This window comes from Nelumbo lutea, chromosome 5 (genome assembly GCF_056320005.1).
Source record: "Nelumbo lutea isolate HS-2025 chromosome 5, American lotus-T2T, whole genome shotgun sequence".
NCBI lineage: Eukaryota > Viridiplantae > Streptophyta > Magnoliopsida > Proteales > Nelumbonaceae > Nelumbo > Nelumbo lutea.
In genome coordinates this window covers 24,251,809-24,270,751 of record NC_142688.1, presented here as the reverse complement: position 1 = coordinate 24,270,751, position 18,943 = coordinate 24,251,809, and the positions used below count along the sequence as shown (strand labels likewise).

General features: G+C 40.2%; 1 protein-coding gene across 1 annotated transcript in view; it reads left to right on the top strand.

Annotated features, from left to right (window-relative positions):
* The first annotated feature begins 2,889 nt into the window (after nucleotides 1–2,889).
* Nucleotides 2,890–18,943, top strand: part of LOC148851046 (uncharacterized) — a 35,199-nt gene continuing 19,145 nt past the window's right edge. The window contains exons 1-3 of the mRNA XM_088947139.1: nucleotides 2,890–3,170; nucleotides 3,753–8,712; nucleotides 8,797–8,985. Coding sequence (XP_088803265.1) covers nucleotides 2,950–3,170; nucleotides 3,753–8,712; nucleotides 8,797–8,985 — 5,370 coding nt within the window. The 5' untranslated portion in view covers nucleotides 2,890–2,949. The remainder of the gene's footprint in view (nucleotides 3,171–3,752; nucleotides 8,713–8,796; nucleotides 8,986–18,943) is intronic.

Here is an 18,943-nt window from a genome sequence, read left to right as displayed (position 1 = left end):
ACTATTGTTATGTTCAATGGACTAGAAGTTAAGGGTTATAACTTTCTTTAGATAGACATTTTAGGATGAAAATTACGACTAGCTTTACTTATTTATTTATATAAAACGAGGGTATAAATGTCTTGTATAAAACATTTATAATATATACAACAACAAAAAATGATAAAATATAAAAAATATATAAATATAATATCTGAAATATCAATCAGATTTTCACAAATCATATTGTGGGAAATCTGAATTCGGTTCAATAACTAAGTATATATTTGACATCAATGCTGTAGATACAACACCGTTTTTTGATGTGTGGGTTGGAAGCATCGTTTATGAGAAAATGGTGTCTTTTTTCTGTTTGAAAACGTTGCTGCCAGGTAGAACGTTTCCTAAAGCAATAGCAACACTTTATGTTTGGTACTTGTGCTCCATGTTTGTTTTCAGCATAGGTGCCCATTATAGGAAGTCCACATCACGTCCTCATTGGAAGCAACGAGCTGCAATTTTAGAAAATGCCAAATTCAGTATTGCTTCAAACTTTGCCTTCTCGATTTTTAAGACGTGGCTTGAAGCAATCGTTTTTTATGGAAAAACAGTTCCAAATAAATAGGCGTTTCCTAGACCACCATTTTTTCCGACGTGGCGTTGATGTGTCATCGTTTTCTGGAGCGACGACATTGATGCCAAACAAATGCTAAATGGATCACATTTTTTTATCGATTCAATTTGACAAGCTCAAAATTAAACAAAAATCAGAATCCCATAAATGAAACGGATTCAATGACTTTGAATTGAACCATAATCCGACCCATGTGCATTAGAGAGATACTTGGTTAAATCTCAAATTATTTCTATAACACAAGTAGAATGACCCGTGTGATGCATGGGATATTTGAACCAATGAATGATACCACAAAATGCCATGGATCCTCCATAGAGACTAAAGAACATCATTGTAGACTGTTTGGATTTGAAGACTCGTTTCAAGAAGGGTATTGTCTACTGGCATGTGTACCGCAAGGCCAATCAAGCTGTAGACTAATTAGCACATGAAGCTCTTTTTAGGCTGCATTTGGAAACAGTGCAAATGGAGTGTAAATCTTGGTTCAAGGTAAATTTGCATTCTGGTTCACTTTTGCTTGTATTTGGAAACATTACATTTATGCATTGACAAATGATAGACCAATGCATATTTACATTGATAATAAGATGTAAAAGTACATCAATAAAAAGGAAGTAAATTTGCATTCAATTGGATTTTTGCTAGAGAGAAGCATACTTTGCATCCATTACAACTAAAAGTCTGTTTAGTAAAAAGGTAAATTTGTCAATGCAAAACTAACCCAATTTTACAATTTATATGGACCATTTTACACTCTGCATATTTGCACTCACTTTTTTGCGTCGTTTCCAAATGCAGCCTTAGTCTTTCGATATATTTGTGATTGTGAGAGTGATTTATGGGGATGTGCTATCCCTTGTCTTGTGTAACCCTTAGGCTCAGTTTGGAAGGAATACGACTGCAAATATGTACATTATAAATACATACAAAATAATACAAAATATAAGGCTTTGCACTCTACATATTTGCATTTGTATTCCTTCCATACTCAGCCTAAAAAAATAAAATAAAAATAAAATAAAACAGATGTATCAAGTATACCACAAAATGAAATGTGCCTATAATAATATAAGTTAACTAAACTAAGTAATATATCATGAAAATTTAAGGTAAGGGCCTTTCAAAGTATTAATGAAATTTAGATGAAATGCCCTAAATTCCTTGTTTTCACTACCGTGGAGGTGTGGGATCATACCCGTGTATCTGTAGGCTTTCATGGTAAGGTTATCTACACTGCTCCATTCTCCACACCTTAATCCCCCTTCTATTCTGTAATATTTATAATATCAAAAAAAAGAGACTAATTGGATCCTATAGATCTATCAATGTGGGCAAGGCAAGACAACCCCATGAGACTACATTGCGTTTTCTCTCCCCATAGGTTCTTTCTAGACCTAGATGGCCCATTCTTATCCCAACTGAGGATGGTTTAATTGGTAGGGTCTCTAGCTACTTATAGCAGAGACTTGGGATAAAATACCACTTCCACCGAGGTGGAATAATACTGGTCTCCTACCCAATTGAAGGAAGGACATGTGTCCGATCAAAGCCATTTTACATGCTAGCTTTAGGCTGTATTTGGTAAAAAAAAAGGTAGGAAAAAAAAGAAAAATGATATGAAAACTTCAAAGATTTAGGGTTAGGGTTCAAGGGTTCAGCGTTAAAATTTTAGTGATTAGGATTTAAGGGTTTAGATTTTATATATGCATACAAAAATTAAGAGGTGGGTATGATAGGAGCCAGGTATAGCCCTGCCAGTTGGGGGGATTATGGGTATGGGGATAGACTCCGGATCTCTTGCCCACAAGAATCCTGCTCATGCCTACCCACATTACACCACCCCCGTGAATTGGAAATATCTTCCCCTGCATAATATTATGCAGAGGATAAGATGTTCTCCATGTGTGGTTGCGATAACCATGAAGAGGAGATCCGGGCTCATGGGGATTGGCTACGTAACTAGAGCTGCATGAATCAGGGGTAAAAAAAAAGATTGTCCTTGACTCCGTTCAATATATAGTGCTAACGTACTCTACAACGATATGGGCTGGGCTGGGCACGTAAGGTCAGGATCGGCCCGGCGCCTCAACCCAACCCAATAGCTCATTGTGTATCGATGGGTTGCCTTGTGTCGTCACTCGTCAGCGGTCAGCCGGTCTGGTCCGATTCGACCGATACCAAAGAAATAATGTGGATGTTCTGTTATTTGGGAAAAACCCATGTTATTAACTTATTATTGCCGGGTTAACCCAAAAAAAAGGGAGCAGCATATAGGCATATCCCAGTTCTGGGCCTTCTGGCGGAGGGAATAGAAATGCAAATGCAGGAGAGAGATGCAAGGTCTTCATCACCAACAGCATCAGTTAGCAGCTCTCCTCTCTGTTGTTCTCCCCAAAGACGACTCCTCATCTTCCACCTCCGAAGAAGACGACTCAGCCCGACTTGCCGCTCTTAACTCTCTCCACCGTGCGATTCTTTACCCTCCCAACTCGTTACTTGTTGCTCACTCCTCATCTTTCCTCTCTCAGGGCTTCTCTCAGCTTCTTTCGGACAAGTAAGTTCCGTTACCTGATCTTCTATATATGTTCTATTCTGGATTTTATTTTATTTCTTGTAGTTTTCGTTCTTTCGATCAAATCGAACTCAGTTTTCTTTATTACTTCCCCTTAATTGAAAACCAAACATGGTTGAATTGGCGGAGGCCAGCTTTGTTTGTGACTTTGTGCATCTCTTCTCTGACCAAGATTGCATTTATGTTTGGTCCGAGTCCTTTTTTTTGGTGAAGAGGTTTTGCTCGAGTTTAATCTACTATAAATGGCGGATTTGTTGCTGTTTGTTCTTCGAATTCATACTATTTTTTTAACGAGCAGCCAATTTCGTATGATTTCAACAGAATGACAGAATGGGTTTTGACTCTTGAAGTTATCTCAGTTAAGGTTATCTATCATTCTTGTAGAAATTAGAATACCGACTGGAGTCAAAATCATTTTTCTTTTCAGGATGTTCACATAAAATTGCTTTAGATTCCACAAAGTTCCGAAACAAGATATGAAGAGGAGAATTTTTTGCTTTGATGCTCCGTTCGTATTGGAACTGAATGTAGGATGTATTTGATTGTTGCAAACTCGTATCGCAGGTCATACTCGGTGAGGCGGTCAGCGGCTATTGCCTATGGAGCTCTGTGTTCTGTGGTATCTTCCAGCCATCTTGCATCTAATGGGAGACAAAACCATGTTATAGCGGGTAATTTGGTGGACCGGTTCATTAGTTTGGCTTTGCCACTACTTAGGGATGTCAGTGCTGGCGACGGGTCTGTGGAATTGTCAATTGAAGCCCTCCGTGAATTTCTTACCATTGGAGATGCAGGAGGAATTGAACGATATGTTCCACCTATTCTCAAAGCATGCCAAGAACTTCTTGAGGATGAAAGAACCTCCTTGAACCTGCTTCATCGGCTGCTGGGCCTTTTAACCCTTATCTCCTTGAAGTTCAGTAGGTGCTTTCAGCCTCATTTTGTTGACATTGTCGACCTGCTTCTTGGATGGGCATTGGTGCCAGATCTTTCAGAACCAGACAGATGCATTATAATGGATAGTTTCTTACAGTTCCAGAAGCATTGGTTGAGTAATCTTCAGTTTTCTCTGGGGATTTTGTCAAAGTTCTTGGGTGACATGGATGCTCTACTTCAGGATGGAAGTCCTGGAACCCCCCAGCAGTTTCGGAGATTGCTTGCACTATTATCTTGTTTTTCAACAATTCTACGGGCCACAGCTTCTGGAATGTTAGAAATGAATTTGCTTGAACAGATCTATGAACCACTCACCAGGATGTTACCTCAACTGTTGACTTGCCTATCTATCGTTGGCAGGAAATTTGGGTGGTCAAAATGGATGGGAGAATCATGGAGGTGCTTGACTCTGTTGGCCGAAATCTTGTCTGAAAAATTTTGCAACTTTTATACTACTGCTTTGGATATCTTGTTTGAAAGTTTGAGGGAGAGTTGTGCAACCCAACCAGCAGTGTCTGGCAAGTTTCCATCCTTTCAGGTTCATGGGGTGCTAAAAACTAATCTTCAGTTGCTGTCCCTACAGAAGCTAGGTCTCCTTCCATCATCTGTTCAGAAAATACTGCAATTTGATTTACCTATATCTCAGCTCCGTTTGCATCCGAATCACCTTGTTACAGGAAGTTCTGCTGCCACTTATCTTTTCTTGCTGCAGCATGGGAGTAATGCAGTTGTTGAACAGGCAATTGCCTCTTTGCTGGAGGAGATAGAGCTATTAAAGGGCATGCTTGAAAAGATATGGGATTGTAGAGATGCAACTGGTACCATGTTAGATTGTACATCCTATTCAAAATCTGAGTTATTTGCTCTGATTAAATTTGATGTGAAGGTGTTATTGAACTGTTTCCCATTGGGTGTTGGAAGTTTGCTTGGCCAGCCAGAAGTTGCTACTTCCTACAATGAGAGGTCTGTGAAATTGGCATCTTTTATTTTGGAAAAGCTGGGCCCTTTTGACTTCCCTGTTCAAGAGTGTGTGGAGTTACAAGTCAATGTTGTAAGAGCGTTGGAAAAACTCAGTGAAGTTGAATTCTTAAGCAAATGTAGCATGCAGAAAAATACTAGCAAGACAGCCCCCATTAATGTTATGGCTGAAAAGCCTTCGTTTTGGAGCAATTTCGGAAATGGACATTCTACTGTGATAGCTGAGTACTTGAGGAAGTACAGTATGATCCTTGTCAAAACTCTTAATGCTTCTTCTCCTCTTGCTGTTAAGCTGGAAGCTCTAGAATGGGTCCATAACTTTTGTGAAGTTGTTATGACTGTAAATGAAGATTTGAGTTCAACTTATTTTAACGAAGCAGATGGATTTTCTGTTATTGATAATAGTTTAATTTTTGCAATTTTAGATGCGGCATCAGATAGGGAGCTGAAATTGAGATCACAAGTTGCATCTGTCTTGGAATCTCTTCTACAAGCAAGGCTTATTTATCCTGGACATTTCTACTCTATTACAGAAGTCGTCCTTGAAAAACTTGGTGATCCAGATATGACTACTAAAAATGCTTTTTTGAGGATATTTTCCATTTTCTTGCCTGTTGCAATGTATGTGGATGGACTATTTGATAATGAAATAGGTAGCACATGTAAGCCTGGGGTCCTTAGGTTGGGCAACAGATCATACTTGCACTGGAAACAAGTATTTGCACTCAAACAGCTTCCCCAACATCTTCATTCTCAGCAACTTGTCTCCATTTTTAGTTATATCTCTCAGAGATGGAAGGTTCCCCTTTCTTCTTGGATCCAGCGCCTCTTCTATAGCTGCTATGGTACAAAAGGATTTATTTCAAGTCAATTAGAGGAGTCGGGAAACATTTGTAACAGTGGCTTATGGATAGACATAAAAGTAGACAGAAATATGCTGGAAAGAATTTGCTCCGTAAATAACCTGGCAGCTGCATGGTGGTCCATAAATGAAGCAGCTAGATACTGTATATCTGTCCGCTTGCGGACCAACCTTGGTGGGCCAACCCAGACTTTTGCAGCCTTGGAGCGCATGCTTCTAGATGTAGCACATGTGCTACAGTTAGATACTGAGCCAAATGATAGTAACTTGAATACAGGTCTACCTATTACTCACTTGTTACCAATGAGGTTGTTGTTAGATTTTGTTGAGGCTTTAAAGAAGAATGTATATAATGCCTATGATGGATCGTCTGTTTTACCATGTGCTACCCGGCAGAGTTCCTTGTTCTTTCGGGCAAACAAGAAGGTTTGTGAGGAGTGGTTTTCCCGTATATGTGAGCCAATGATGAATGCTGGCTTGGCATTGCAGTGTCATTCTGCTTCAATTCATTACTGTTCATTGCGCTTGCAAGACCTAAGGAATATTGTTGCTTCAGCTTTGAAGGACAAATCTCGTGCAGCTGAGAATGTTCATAGTCTTAGAGGTAGACTTGCAGGAGATGTCTTGAGAGTCCTACGACATGCAGCCTTGGCTCTATGCAGGAGTCATGAACCTGAGGCTTTGATTGGCCTACAAAAGTGGGTTTCTGTTACATTCTCTTCATTGTTTGTGGAGGATAATCAGAATGCTCACACAGGAATTGTGGGGCCATTTTCATGGATCACTGGGCTTGTATATCAGGCACATGGTCAGTATGAAAGGGCTGCTGCACATTTTACCCACCTCCTTCAGACTGAAGAGACACTTAGTTCTATGGGTTCTGATGGTGTGCAATTTGCTATTGCTCGTATTATTGAGAGTTACACTGCTCTCTCTGATTGGAAGTCTCTAGAGTGCTGGCTATCAGAATTGCAGGTGCTTCGTGCTAAAAATACTGGAAAAAGTTATTCAGGTGCTCTAACTACAGCTGGTAATGAGATAAATGCAGTCCATGCCTTGTCTAGCTTTGATGAGGGGGATTTTCAGGCAGCATGGGCATATCTTGATTTGACACCCAAAAGTAGCAATGAGCTCACCCTTGATCCTAAATTGGCCTTGCTGAGGAGTGAGCAGATGCTTTTGCAGGCCATGCTTCTTCAAAGTGAAGGGAAGGTAGATCAGGTGCCACAGGAAATAGAAAAAGCCAAGTCAATGCTGGAGGAATCCTTGTCTGTTCTCCCCCTTGATGGATTAACTGAGTCAGCAGCATATGCCTTCCAATTGCACAGTATTTTTGCATTTCAGGAAGGTTTCAAACTGAAGAGTAGCCAAGTTGAACCCAAGCAACTTAAATCAATTTTAAGTTCATACAACCAAGTTGTGCATTCTCCCATCAATGGTGCTAATCAAGATTGTAGCCTCTGGTTGAAGGTTTTTCGGGTTTATCGTACTGTTCTCCCAAGCTCCAAAATGACACTGCAGCTCTGCCAGAATATAATGACTTTAGCTCGTAAACAAGGTAATTTAATGTTGGCACACCGTCTAAGCCAGTACCTCAAAGGTTGTATCTTGAGTTGTTCTGAGGGAATGTATCGTGATTTTCTTGCTACATATTTGCAATACGAGGGTATTCTTCTGATGCATGCTGAAAACAAACTTGAAGAGGCTTTTATGAATCTTTGGTCATTTGTGCGCCCTTGTATGCTTTCTCCAATGACTATAGTTTCTGATAGTGTTGACAATAAATTGAAGGCAAGGGCATGCTTGAAACTCTCAGCTTGGTTAAGAGGGAATTGTTCAGGTATGGATTTAGAAAATGTTGCCCTAAATATTCATGAAGATTTCAATACATCTGATGCTTCTTGTCCAGGCAGAGGTGGGCCCCTCTTTTGTAATGGAAACTTGATCTCCAATCCTGGTATCAGTTTGATTATTGAGGAGATTGTGGGGACAGCATCAAAACTATCTTCTCTTCTTTGTCCCAACATGGGTAAAGCATGGCTTTCTTATGCCTCTTGGTGTTACAGTCAGGCTAGAAACTCCCTTTCCAAACCCCAAGATGCTACTCTTCAGTTGTGCTCTTTTTCTCCCATTCTTTTTCCAGAAATTCTACCTAATAGGTTCCAATTAACTAAAGAAGAAGTATTGACAGTGGAAAGTACTATCATAGAACTTCTGGAGAAAAGGGAAGATGCAAACAAAGAAGGGGGAGAGTGGATTATATGTCCCAATTCTGGAGAGGATTTAAGAAATGAGAACCCTGTAAAGGCTTTGGTTCATCAAGCAATAAATATGATTGAGGCTGCAGCTGGAGCACCTGGAGTTGAAAATTTGGATGGTGAATGCCCTTCTGCTGTGCTAACTTCTCAGTTGCGGGTGCTCTTCCTTCATGCAAATTTTGGCCTAGAGGAAGCCAACATTCTATCTTCTGTTAATGAATTAGTAGCTGTCTGGTGGTCACTTAGGCAGAGGAGAGTTTCACTCTTTGGACATGCAGCTCATGGTTTTATGCAATACCTTTCACATTCATCCTCCTTACTTTTTGAAGGTCACCTAGCTGGCTCTGATCCTGATTTTCTAAAGCAGAAAACTAGAAGCTACACTATCCATGCTACACTGTACGTCCTACACATTCTTCTCAATTATGGTGTGGAGTTAAGAGATACACTTGAACCTGGTCTTTCAAGAGTTCCTTTATTGCCATGGCAGGTGAGATATTGCCTTAAATAACAGTTCAATTGATTATCCTATAGGCAACATAACGATAGTTTGGCTGCTATCTTCTTTTTGTAGGAAATAACACCCCAACTTTTTGCCCGGTTAAGTTCTCATCCTGAGCAAGTGGTTCGAAAGCAACTGGAGGGCTTGCTGATGATGTTGGCAAAGCTATCTCCTTGGTCCATTGTGTACCCTACACTTGTTGATATAAATGCATATGAAGGGGAGCCTTTGGAGGAACTTCAGCACATACTGGGTTGTCTGGTAACCATTTTTCAATAATAGTTTATTTAAAACTCATAGTCTACCATTAATGTGCTTAAAAACCTTCTGCTCATCTTCTGAACCTGTTATTTGGTGTTGATGGTGAATATAAATTTGTTATAGTTTCTTGCTCTCACATATTTAGTATATTTTTTTTTGCTGGATATACATTTTAATATCTTACTTATCTATTAATATTTCGCTAGCCCATAGGCCCTATGCTCAGTATGGGAAGCTATAGGTATGCATCATATTTGACTCTTGAAGCATCTAGGCTGAGCTTTTTTATTTGATTTAGGACATAGGAGACCGAATTAGATTTGATTTGTAATTAAACCACCAACTTTTTTTTTTTTTTTTAAATTTGGGAGACCAAATTAAGCAACCGGCTTTATCTAGAATAATAGGAGGTTTTGTTAATTGAATTGAACATGGATGCAGCTCAATCTGATACTAATCTGACCAGATCACAGCCCTATATGCCTTAGTGTCTAGTGTAGGGCTATCAATGGACCGGATATTGTTCCAATCTGATCCGGTCAAGTATGAGTCCATTACAGATGGATAAGGTCCAGTCCAATCTGTTGAATACTTTGGACCATACTGGATTGGTTCAATTCAATATCTGGACCATCCAAACTGTTCAAATTGGTTTTAATTTAGATCTGGTCCAACCCAAACCTAGTCCATTGGCACCCAACTCTTATCTTATGTCAATGGATCGGATATTGGTTCAGTCCGACCCAGTCCAATATAAATCCATTACAAATGGACCAGGTCCAATCCAATCCAATAAATATGTTGGACCATTAGGTCTGGCCTGGTCCAATTCAATATGTCTTGTTGGTCTGTCCAATCTGTTCAAATTGATTTTGATTCAGAAGGGGTCCAACCCAAACCCGGTCCATTGACACCCCTAGTCTAGTGAACCCTGGGTTTTGAGGGGCTTAGGGGTTTTGTGGACAACATTTGGTCCAAAAGTTTTCCCAAAGCAGTGAAAGCAACATTCTTAGAAAAATTATTTCCTTTATGATGTGCACGTCTAGTTAAGAAAACAACTTCTGATTAAGCACACTTAATTGGAAATCAATAGAATATGTGGAACATAAAAGATCTAAATTTATTTCTAATGGAATAAGAATAACAAGATTGTACATGGGCCTAATGTTTGTTTGTATTCCCCATTGTATAGCTTCTGGTTGTGCATGGGTCTTTTTCTCTTTTTCCCAATGAATTAATACTTTACCTCTTCTAAAAAAAAAGAAGAATAACAAAATTGCTTGTATGATTTTTCTGTTTAGTTTTTTTGACCATCAAAGTTATATACTTGCCAACTAATTGTGCACAACAAATTGTGCTGCTGGCATGTTAATGATAAAAAGTTCTGCCGGGATTTGTAGGTTCTGTTTGGTTGCCTATAAAATGAAGGAAAATAAACAACTACTTGAAAAATTCTTGTTATGGTGTTTGGTTGCATGTAAATTGGCCATATGAATAAATGTTTTCCAAAAAGGGAGGAGGTGATGTATGGAAAACCCAGATATTTCTGAACAGAAAGTTGGTTGTCCTGATTAATGTTGCAACTTTTAATATTCTCAAACATTCAAGATTATTACCCAAGTTAGGAAGTGATTTGCTATCTTATTGAAAATCAGTTATGATATAAATGTTAATAGAATCTAGGAAAAAGTATTAAACTGTTAGATAAATCATATTAAATTGATGTGGTATGCAATTTTCTATTTATAGGTTACCGATTTTATCAAATAAAATGTAGTAGAAATCATAGTTTTCAAGGCACCAAGGCGAACCTAGGTGATAGGGAGCACTTAGTCACCTGGTCGCACAAGCACCTGCCTAGGCATCACTTAATGTCTTAAAAAAGAACAAAAAGGGGATAAACCCCTATTTTCACCATTGAAATAGAAGTGTCAGAAGGGCAGAGCCCCTATTCTTGTCTTAGAAGAAAGAAAATATGAAATAAAAAAGTGGAATTGTAGGGGTCAATTTGGAGGAAGGAGAACTAATAAGATTTGCGGAGATCTTGGGGTGCAAGATCAAAAGTTGGCCTATCAGTTACCTAGGTCTACCCTTAGGAGGAAATCCCAGGTCAGTTGGGTTCTGGAAACCAGTTTTAGAAAGGTTTGATAGGAAGTTAGCCCTTTGTAAGAGGAATTATATTTCTTTGGGTGGAAGAATAACCTTGATTAGAGCCACTCTAGCAAACCTCCCCACCTATTTCCTTTCAACCTTTAGAATCCCTTCTAAGGTAGCAAGGTGCTTAGAGAAGTATGTGAGAGATTTCCTTTGGGACCTAGGAGAGGAAAGGAAGGACCACTTGATCAAGTGGGAGCAGGTTAGCAAACCTAAGGAACAAGGGGGTTTAGGAGTTGAGAACATCCTTTTAAGGAACATGGCTCTACTAGGTAAGTGGCTTTGGAGGTTTCCCTTTGAGGGCGATAGATTATGGCACAAAGTGATTGAGAGCATTCATGGGGTGGTTGGAAATGGCTGAGATGCAAAAGTTTCCCCTCACAGTTCTTTAGCTTCTCCTTGGAAAGCAATTTATGAAATCTACCCTACTTTCCTCAATTCCATCCGGTTCGATGTTGGACAAGGTTGTTGTAAGGCTTATTTAATTGTTACTTTATAGTTGCTGTTAGTAGGCTGACTTCTTAAGATACTGTCAATTAGGTACTTGTTTCTTTTTTATTAGTCTGGTTTTAGGGTGTGCTGCCAGGGACATACTTGTAATTTCTATTCTTTTTATTAAGTTAATATAAATAGAGAACTAGCGGCAGCCAGTAGTATTTTTTTCCTTCTCAATCGTATCTCCCTCTTCTTCTCTCTCTCTCTCTCTCTCTCTCTCTCTCGTCTCCCACTCTCCATGAATGATTACATGGTATCAGACCAGATTTTCTGGGCTGTAAAAGACCTACGATCCCTCTTGTTTTGAGCAAGGTATCCTTCTTTAAATTCTTGAACGTGGAAGACAGAGAAACCCTAGTAGGTTTTTTGGCTGAAATCCTAGCAGATTTCTGGCGGCACTTCCTGTGTTTTTTTTCCTTGCTCGTAATACCAAGGAAACCCTAGTTGGAGAAGGGCGATGCTGATAGAGACTCTCTTCCTTCTCTGTTCGATGCTGTGAAGTTGATTTCAGGTTGGCACCTTCATACAGGTGCTGGACAGGTGTGTTCCTGTTTGTGTCTTCTTTGGCCAATGGTATGAAGGGCTTATTCCTTGGTTATGTATACTTGTTTGGATGTTGGATTGTTGGACTGTATGAGCTGCAGTCAGACTGATAGCAATGTCTTCCTTGGTTGTGTTGAACTGATTACTGGGCTGGTTTAATGACTGAACCATCTCAGAGTTGATTTCAGCAGTGTCTTGTTCTCTTCCTCACATCCTAGAAGTAAATTCCTTGAGGGTTAGTTTTCTGTTTGTGGCTGCTGTGTAGTTGTGTGGTGTTTGAACTGGTTTTCAGCAGTATTGATGGCGAGTTATGAATCAACTTCATCGGGAGTTACACCAATCTGCAGCAAAGCTGGTATGGGAGGTGAAAACATGATTTTTCCCATGCCAATTACCCCTTTAAATGGCCTGAACTACCTGGAGTGGGCTAAAAGTGTAAAACTCTATGTAACGGCAAGGGGTAAAGCTGGTTACATTAATGGAAGGGTGAAAGAACCCAAGGGTGAGACAGCTGAACATGATAGGTGGGACCAAGAAAACAATATGGTGATGTCTTGGCTCCTTGTAGCCATGGAACCTGATGTGAAGAAGAACTTTATGTGGGCAAACACCGTGAGATCTGGGAACAGGCCAAAACTACCTATTCTGAGCAAGGGCATTATGCCAAGGTTTACCAGTTACAAGCTGAATCTTCAACTTGTAAACAGGGAAACCGTAGTTTGTCTTCATATTATTCAGCCCTTACCTCCATATGGAAAGAATTGGATCATTATCAGGCTATAGAGTGGAAACATGATGATGATGCTAAGGCCTACAGGAAGCTGGTCTCTCAACAACGTGTGTTTGCCTTCTTGTTGGGACTAAACCCTGCATATGACCGTTGAGGGTTCAGATCCTAGGAAGCAAAGAGTTGCTGATGGTTTACGAGGTATACTCCCTTGTTCAATCGGAAGAAAGCAGGCGGAGTGTGATGGTTACAGCTGAGGGGGAGCAACAAGTTGCTTTGGCTGCAATGAATAATAACTCCACGGGGAAAAAAGTGACACTAAGAAGACTGATGATAAAGATAAGCTGTTCTGTACCCGCTGTCGGCGTTCACGACATACACATGACACTTGTTGGGACATCCACAGGAAACCCAAGTGGGCAGCGAAGAATCAAGAACATGGTAAAAGTCAAGGTTAGAAGAAGGTGAACACAACACAGAATGCAGCACATGTGGCAACCCAAGAAACTCAGGTTGCCAGTAGTACCCGGGACCACCCTAATAAGTCTGACCCCAAGGAAGAGATAATGAATTCCTTTAGAGAGCACCTGGAATCTTATGGTAGGGCTTTGCGACAAATGGACAGCTCAATCACTGGTACTCCCTCTACTTCATTTGCATTTACTCCAGGTAATATGGCTTCTGCATTCCATGTTACTCCCACGGATTCCCCTTGGATCATTGACTCAGGGGCCTCCAACCACATGACTGGTAAGTTGAACTTGTTTCAGACTTGTAGCCTTTTGTCAGGAAGGGATAGAGTGAGACTTGCAGATGGTTCTTTTTCCTCCATTGCAGGCCAATGATCAATATCTCTTCCACATGGCTTTAATCTGGATTGTGTATTGCATGTCCCTCAACTTCCTATAAATTTGCTTTCACTTAGTAGCATTACAAGCTCTTTAAACTGTAGTGTAACATTTTTTGCTGACTCGTGTTTTTTAGGACCTAACTTCTGGGAGGACGATTGGTAGAGGGAGCCTAGTGGATGGTCTCTACATTCTCGACAACAAAGCCGATCTCTCGGTGTCATCCTCAGAGTCACATAGTCAGTCAAATAAGAATCAATTTTTTTTTGTGGCATAGTCGTTTAGGTCATGTTTCTTTCGAAATAATAAAGTCTTTGTTTTCGGTTTTATTTAAGTCATGTTCAGTGTTAGAGTTCCAGTGTCAAACGTGTCAGTTGAGCAAACAATGTAGAACAACTTTTCACTCAAGTAATGAAAGATCAAATGTTCCTTTTCATGTTGTGTATTCTGATGTATGGGGGCCTACCAATGTAATCTCTGAGGGCGAATATAAGTACTTTATCGCATTGATCGATGATTACTCTCGCTATACATGGGTAATTCCTATGCGTAGTAGAGACAAAGTTCCAAAGATTGTGAAAGACTTCCAGAGGATGGTATTTACGCAGTTCCATGTTGAAATACAGATCTTCCAATCTGACAATGCAAAAGAATACTTCCATGGGGAGCTTAATGAGTTCTTTGTCTCCCACGGGTCTATTCATAGGAGCTCATGCGCCAGAACACCACAACAAAATGGTGTTTCTGAAAGGAAAAATAGACACTTCCTTGAGGTAGCTCGCGGGATAATGCTACATATGAATGTTCCAAAAAGGTTTTGGGTGGATGCTATACTTGCAGCTGCTTATGTCATCAATCGTATGCCCTCCAAAGTGCTGAACTACATGGCCCCACATAAGTTATTGTACCCTCAGTCTCCTTCATTTTCCATTCCCATGAGAGTCTTTGGTTGTCGTGCCTTTGTCCATGACTTGTATCCATCTCGAGGTAACCGTTAGTTGTAAGTTTTTTGTGTCTGTGGATGTGTCCTTTTTTGAGTTTGAGCCATTCTTCCCTACTTCTCCTTAGGGGGAGAGTAGTAGTGTGGAAGAGGAGAAGCAGGTTCAGGTATCTCTTCCTTCTATTCTGGACCTTGCCCCCTTTCGTGTCTTCCAACGTACACGCCGTAGAGATCAGCGATGTGGTAGAGATGTGGAGCAGCCAAACACTGAGCAACCGACACCGTTAGACTCCTATGAGGTAAGTGCACTCCCTAACCATACTCCTACTGTGGATGACCTTGACATTCCTATTGCTCAACGAAAGGGAGTCAGGTCATGCACTACCAAACATCCCATTAGCCATTTTGTCTCCTATGATCACATTTCCCCCTCATACCGAGCCTTCTTATCTGTAGTTGATTGCATCCCTGTTCCCAGAAATGTTGTAGAAGCCTTAAAATACCCTAAATGGATAGATGCCATGAAGGAGGAGATTAATGCTCTTCACAAAAATCAAACTTGGGAATTGGTGGATCTTCCAAAGGGGAAATACCCCGTGGGGTGTAAATGGGTGTCTACGGTTAAGCACAAGGCAGACGGAACAGTTGAAAGGTACAAAGCAAGATTAGTAGCCAAAGGGTACACACAAGTATACGGGGTTGACTATGATGAAACTTTTGCTCCAGCAGCTAATATGAACTCAATTAGGGTTCTCCTGTCCTTAGCTGCTAATTTTGACTGGGAATTGCATCAACTGCACATAAAGAATGCTTTTTTGAATGGTGACTTAGAGGAGGAAGTATACATGGTTCAGCCCCCTGGATTCTATGCCAAGGGAAGTGAAAATAAGGTGTACAAGCTGCGAAAGTCTCTTTATGGCTTAAAACAGTCTCCCAGAGCCTGGTTCAGTAAGTTTCACATGGCGGTTCAACAGATGGGCTTCAAACAATGTTAGTCTGATCATACACTCTTTGTGAAGAGATGTCAGGAACAGGTTGTTGTATTGATAGTGTATGTGGATGATATCATCATTACAGGAAGTTGGAGCTCAGAGATACAAAAATTGAAACAATTCCTTGCATCTAAATTTGAAGTGAAAGATCTAGGTCCCCTGAAGTATTTCCTTGGGATTGAAGTTGCCTGCTCAGAAAATGGTATCTTTATCTCTAAAAGGAAATACACCCTTGATTTATTACAGGATACAGGCAAATTAGGTGCAAGGCCGACAAATACTCCCATGGATGTTGACCACAAGTTAGGTGATTGTGTTGGTGAACCTCTGAAAGATTACTTGAAGAAATATCCCGGAACAGGTCTACTATTCAGTAAACACAATCACCTAAAGGTGGAAGTCTTTACAGATGCTGATTGGGCAGGAGCTGTGAATGACAAAAAGTCCACAAGTGGGTATTGCACATTTGTGGGAGGAAATCTAGTGACCTGGAAGAGCAAGAAACAAAGTGTGGTAGCGAGGTCAAGCACTGAAGCTGAATATAGAGCTATGGCACATGGGGTGGCTGAAGTCCTTTGGCTAAAGAATCTTCTAGGGGAGCTTGGAGTTGTTATTCATAGTCCTATGTCTCTTTACTGTGACAACAAGGCTGCAATAAACATCGCCAACAACCCTATCCTACATGAGAGGACCAAGCACATTGAGGTGGACAAACACTTCATAAGGGAAAAATTGGAAAAAAGGGAAATTTGCATCCCTTATGTCAACTCCAAGGAACAACTTGCTGATGTCCTCATAGAGGGGCTTCTATACTCATTTCACAATGAGTTATGTGACAAGCTGGGCATGATAGACATATTCAGCCCAACTTGAGGGGGAGTGTTGTAAGGCTTATTTAATTGTTACTTTATAGTTGCTGTTAGTAGGCTGACTTCTTAAGATACTATCAGTTAGGTACTTGTTTTTTTTCTTATTAGTTTGGTTTTAGGGTGTGCCGCCAGGGGCATACTTGTAATTTCTATTCTTTTTATTAAATTAATATAAGTAGAGAACTGGCGGCAGCTAGTAGTATCTTTTTTTCTTCTCAATCGTATCTCCCTCTTCTTCTCTTTCTCTCTCTCTCTCTCTCTCTCGTCTCCCACTCTCCATGAATGATTACAAAGGTAATAAAATTTTGTTTTGGGAAGATCTATGGGTAGGGGAAACCCCACTAAAAGACCAATTTCCTGATCTCTTTGCGTTATCTAACCCCAAGGAGGGAAGCTATATCCTTGTTGGGAACATCGTGTTCAAACGGTGTGAACTGGAATTTAGGCTTTAGAAGGGGACCAAGGGAAAATGAGTGTGAGTCTTTAATCCGGTTGCTGGACCTCCTAGGGAAAATCCACTTGGACCCTTCGTTGGAAGATTCTAGAATTTGAATAGGCTCCCCAAACGACCTCTTTTTTTGCTCCTCTTTCTTCAAAGTACGCTTCCCCCAACCTTCTAGGTGGGGTTTTCCTTGTGAAAGAAATTTGGTGCAAGCCTATTCCCCCGAAGATCCAAGCCTTCTACTGGGAAATATTCCTTGGTAAGGTAAACACTTGTGATATACTGCAGAAAAGAAGGCCATATATTTGCCTTTCTTCTCATATGTGTTCATTGTGTAAGGAAAGTGGTGAGAGACCCTTTCTCATTTAATGATATCTTGTTCTTTTGTGCATCGAATTTGGGAATTCTTTTGTACTCTCTTTGGCTGCAGGTGGGTTCCCCCTCAAGATGTGGTAGGACTCTTCAACCATGAGTTCTTGAGACAGCGAAAAAAAAAGAGGAATGGTAATGTGGAAAGCAACAAAGGCAGCAATTTGCTGGGTAATATGGGAAGAGAGGAACAACAGAATTTTCTTGGAAAAAAAGTAGAACAATAGAGGAAGTGATTGATAGTATCAAGGTAAAAGTAGCTTATTGGGTAAAACCCTTGGATAGCTTTCAAGTCTTCTTAGTCACAAACATTCTAAGAACATGGTCCGAAGTAGCAGTCTTCGAGAGTAAGAGATAAAGTAAGGCTGGAGTGGAAACCACTAGAAGGCAATAAAGTAAAGCTGAATTTTGATGGGTGCTCCTTTGGAAATCCGGGCATCTCAGGAATAGGAGGAGTTTTAAGAAACTCTGAAAGGAGGATATTGGGTATGTTCTCAAGACCGATTGGCATTGGAAACTCGCTGAAGGCTGAACTATTAGCTATTAGCATTACTACAAGGGTTAACGCTAGCCAAACAGCTAGGATGCAGACACGTTGAAGTGGAAGGGGACTCAAAAGTAGTAATTTCATGGGCAGCAAACAACAGCCATACCCCGTGGACGTTTAAACATGTGATTAGGGAAGTGGAGAAGATTGCAAAGGAGGTTGAGGCTGAATTTAAATGGGTCCGAAGAAGTGCAAATGGGCTAGCTGATGGTTTAGCAAAACAGGGGGCATTGAGACAGCAATTATTTTGGGCTGCACTGTAATGAGGGATAGAATAGAGTGATTAAAGGGGATCAACAGTCCCATCACCAAGTTGTATAAACTGCTTACAATCTGAATTTTAATAAAATACATGTTTACTGATAAAAATAAATAAAAACCTCATAAATGATGGACAAGAAGGGGAGGAGCCCCTGTTTTAGTTCAAAAAAAATGATGAAGAAGAATCTTTCTTCCAGTCTCCAGAAGAAGAAAACGAAGGGGTAGACCCCTGTTTTTTGTTCTAGAAGAGGAGGAGGAGAGAAGAAGGGGCGAAGCTCCTGTTTTTGTTACAAAAAAAAAAAAAAGAAGGGCCAGAGCCCCTGTTTTTGTTCCAAAAAAGAAAAAAGGACCGGAGCTACATTCTGCAATCGATTTCCCTTTCTTCTTCAAAGACATACAACTTGGAAGTTGAAACCCTGATGAGGATATTTTTCTAACTCATCTTCAAATATCATATCTCTCAAACTCATCTTTGAATGTGTTATCTATCAGAAACCTTAACAAGATAAGAAATTAATAAAAAAACTTATTATCGTATGAAACAAATAAAAATAATGATTCGGTTCATCATGTCTATGCTTATATTATAGACTTAAAATATAAAAAAATATTAAATATGCAAAACTTACAACAGGTTATATATACGTATAAAGCATATGTATGTATCATATGGCGTTTGGATTTTGGACGAGGCGAGACCCAAAAAGCGCCTACACGCCTAGGCACCACCTTGACAACTATGGTAGAAAGCTGACATCTATAACTATTGTT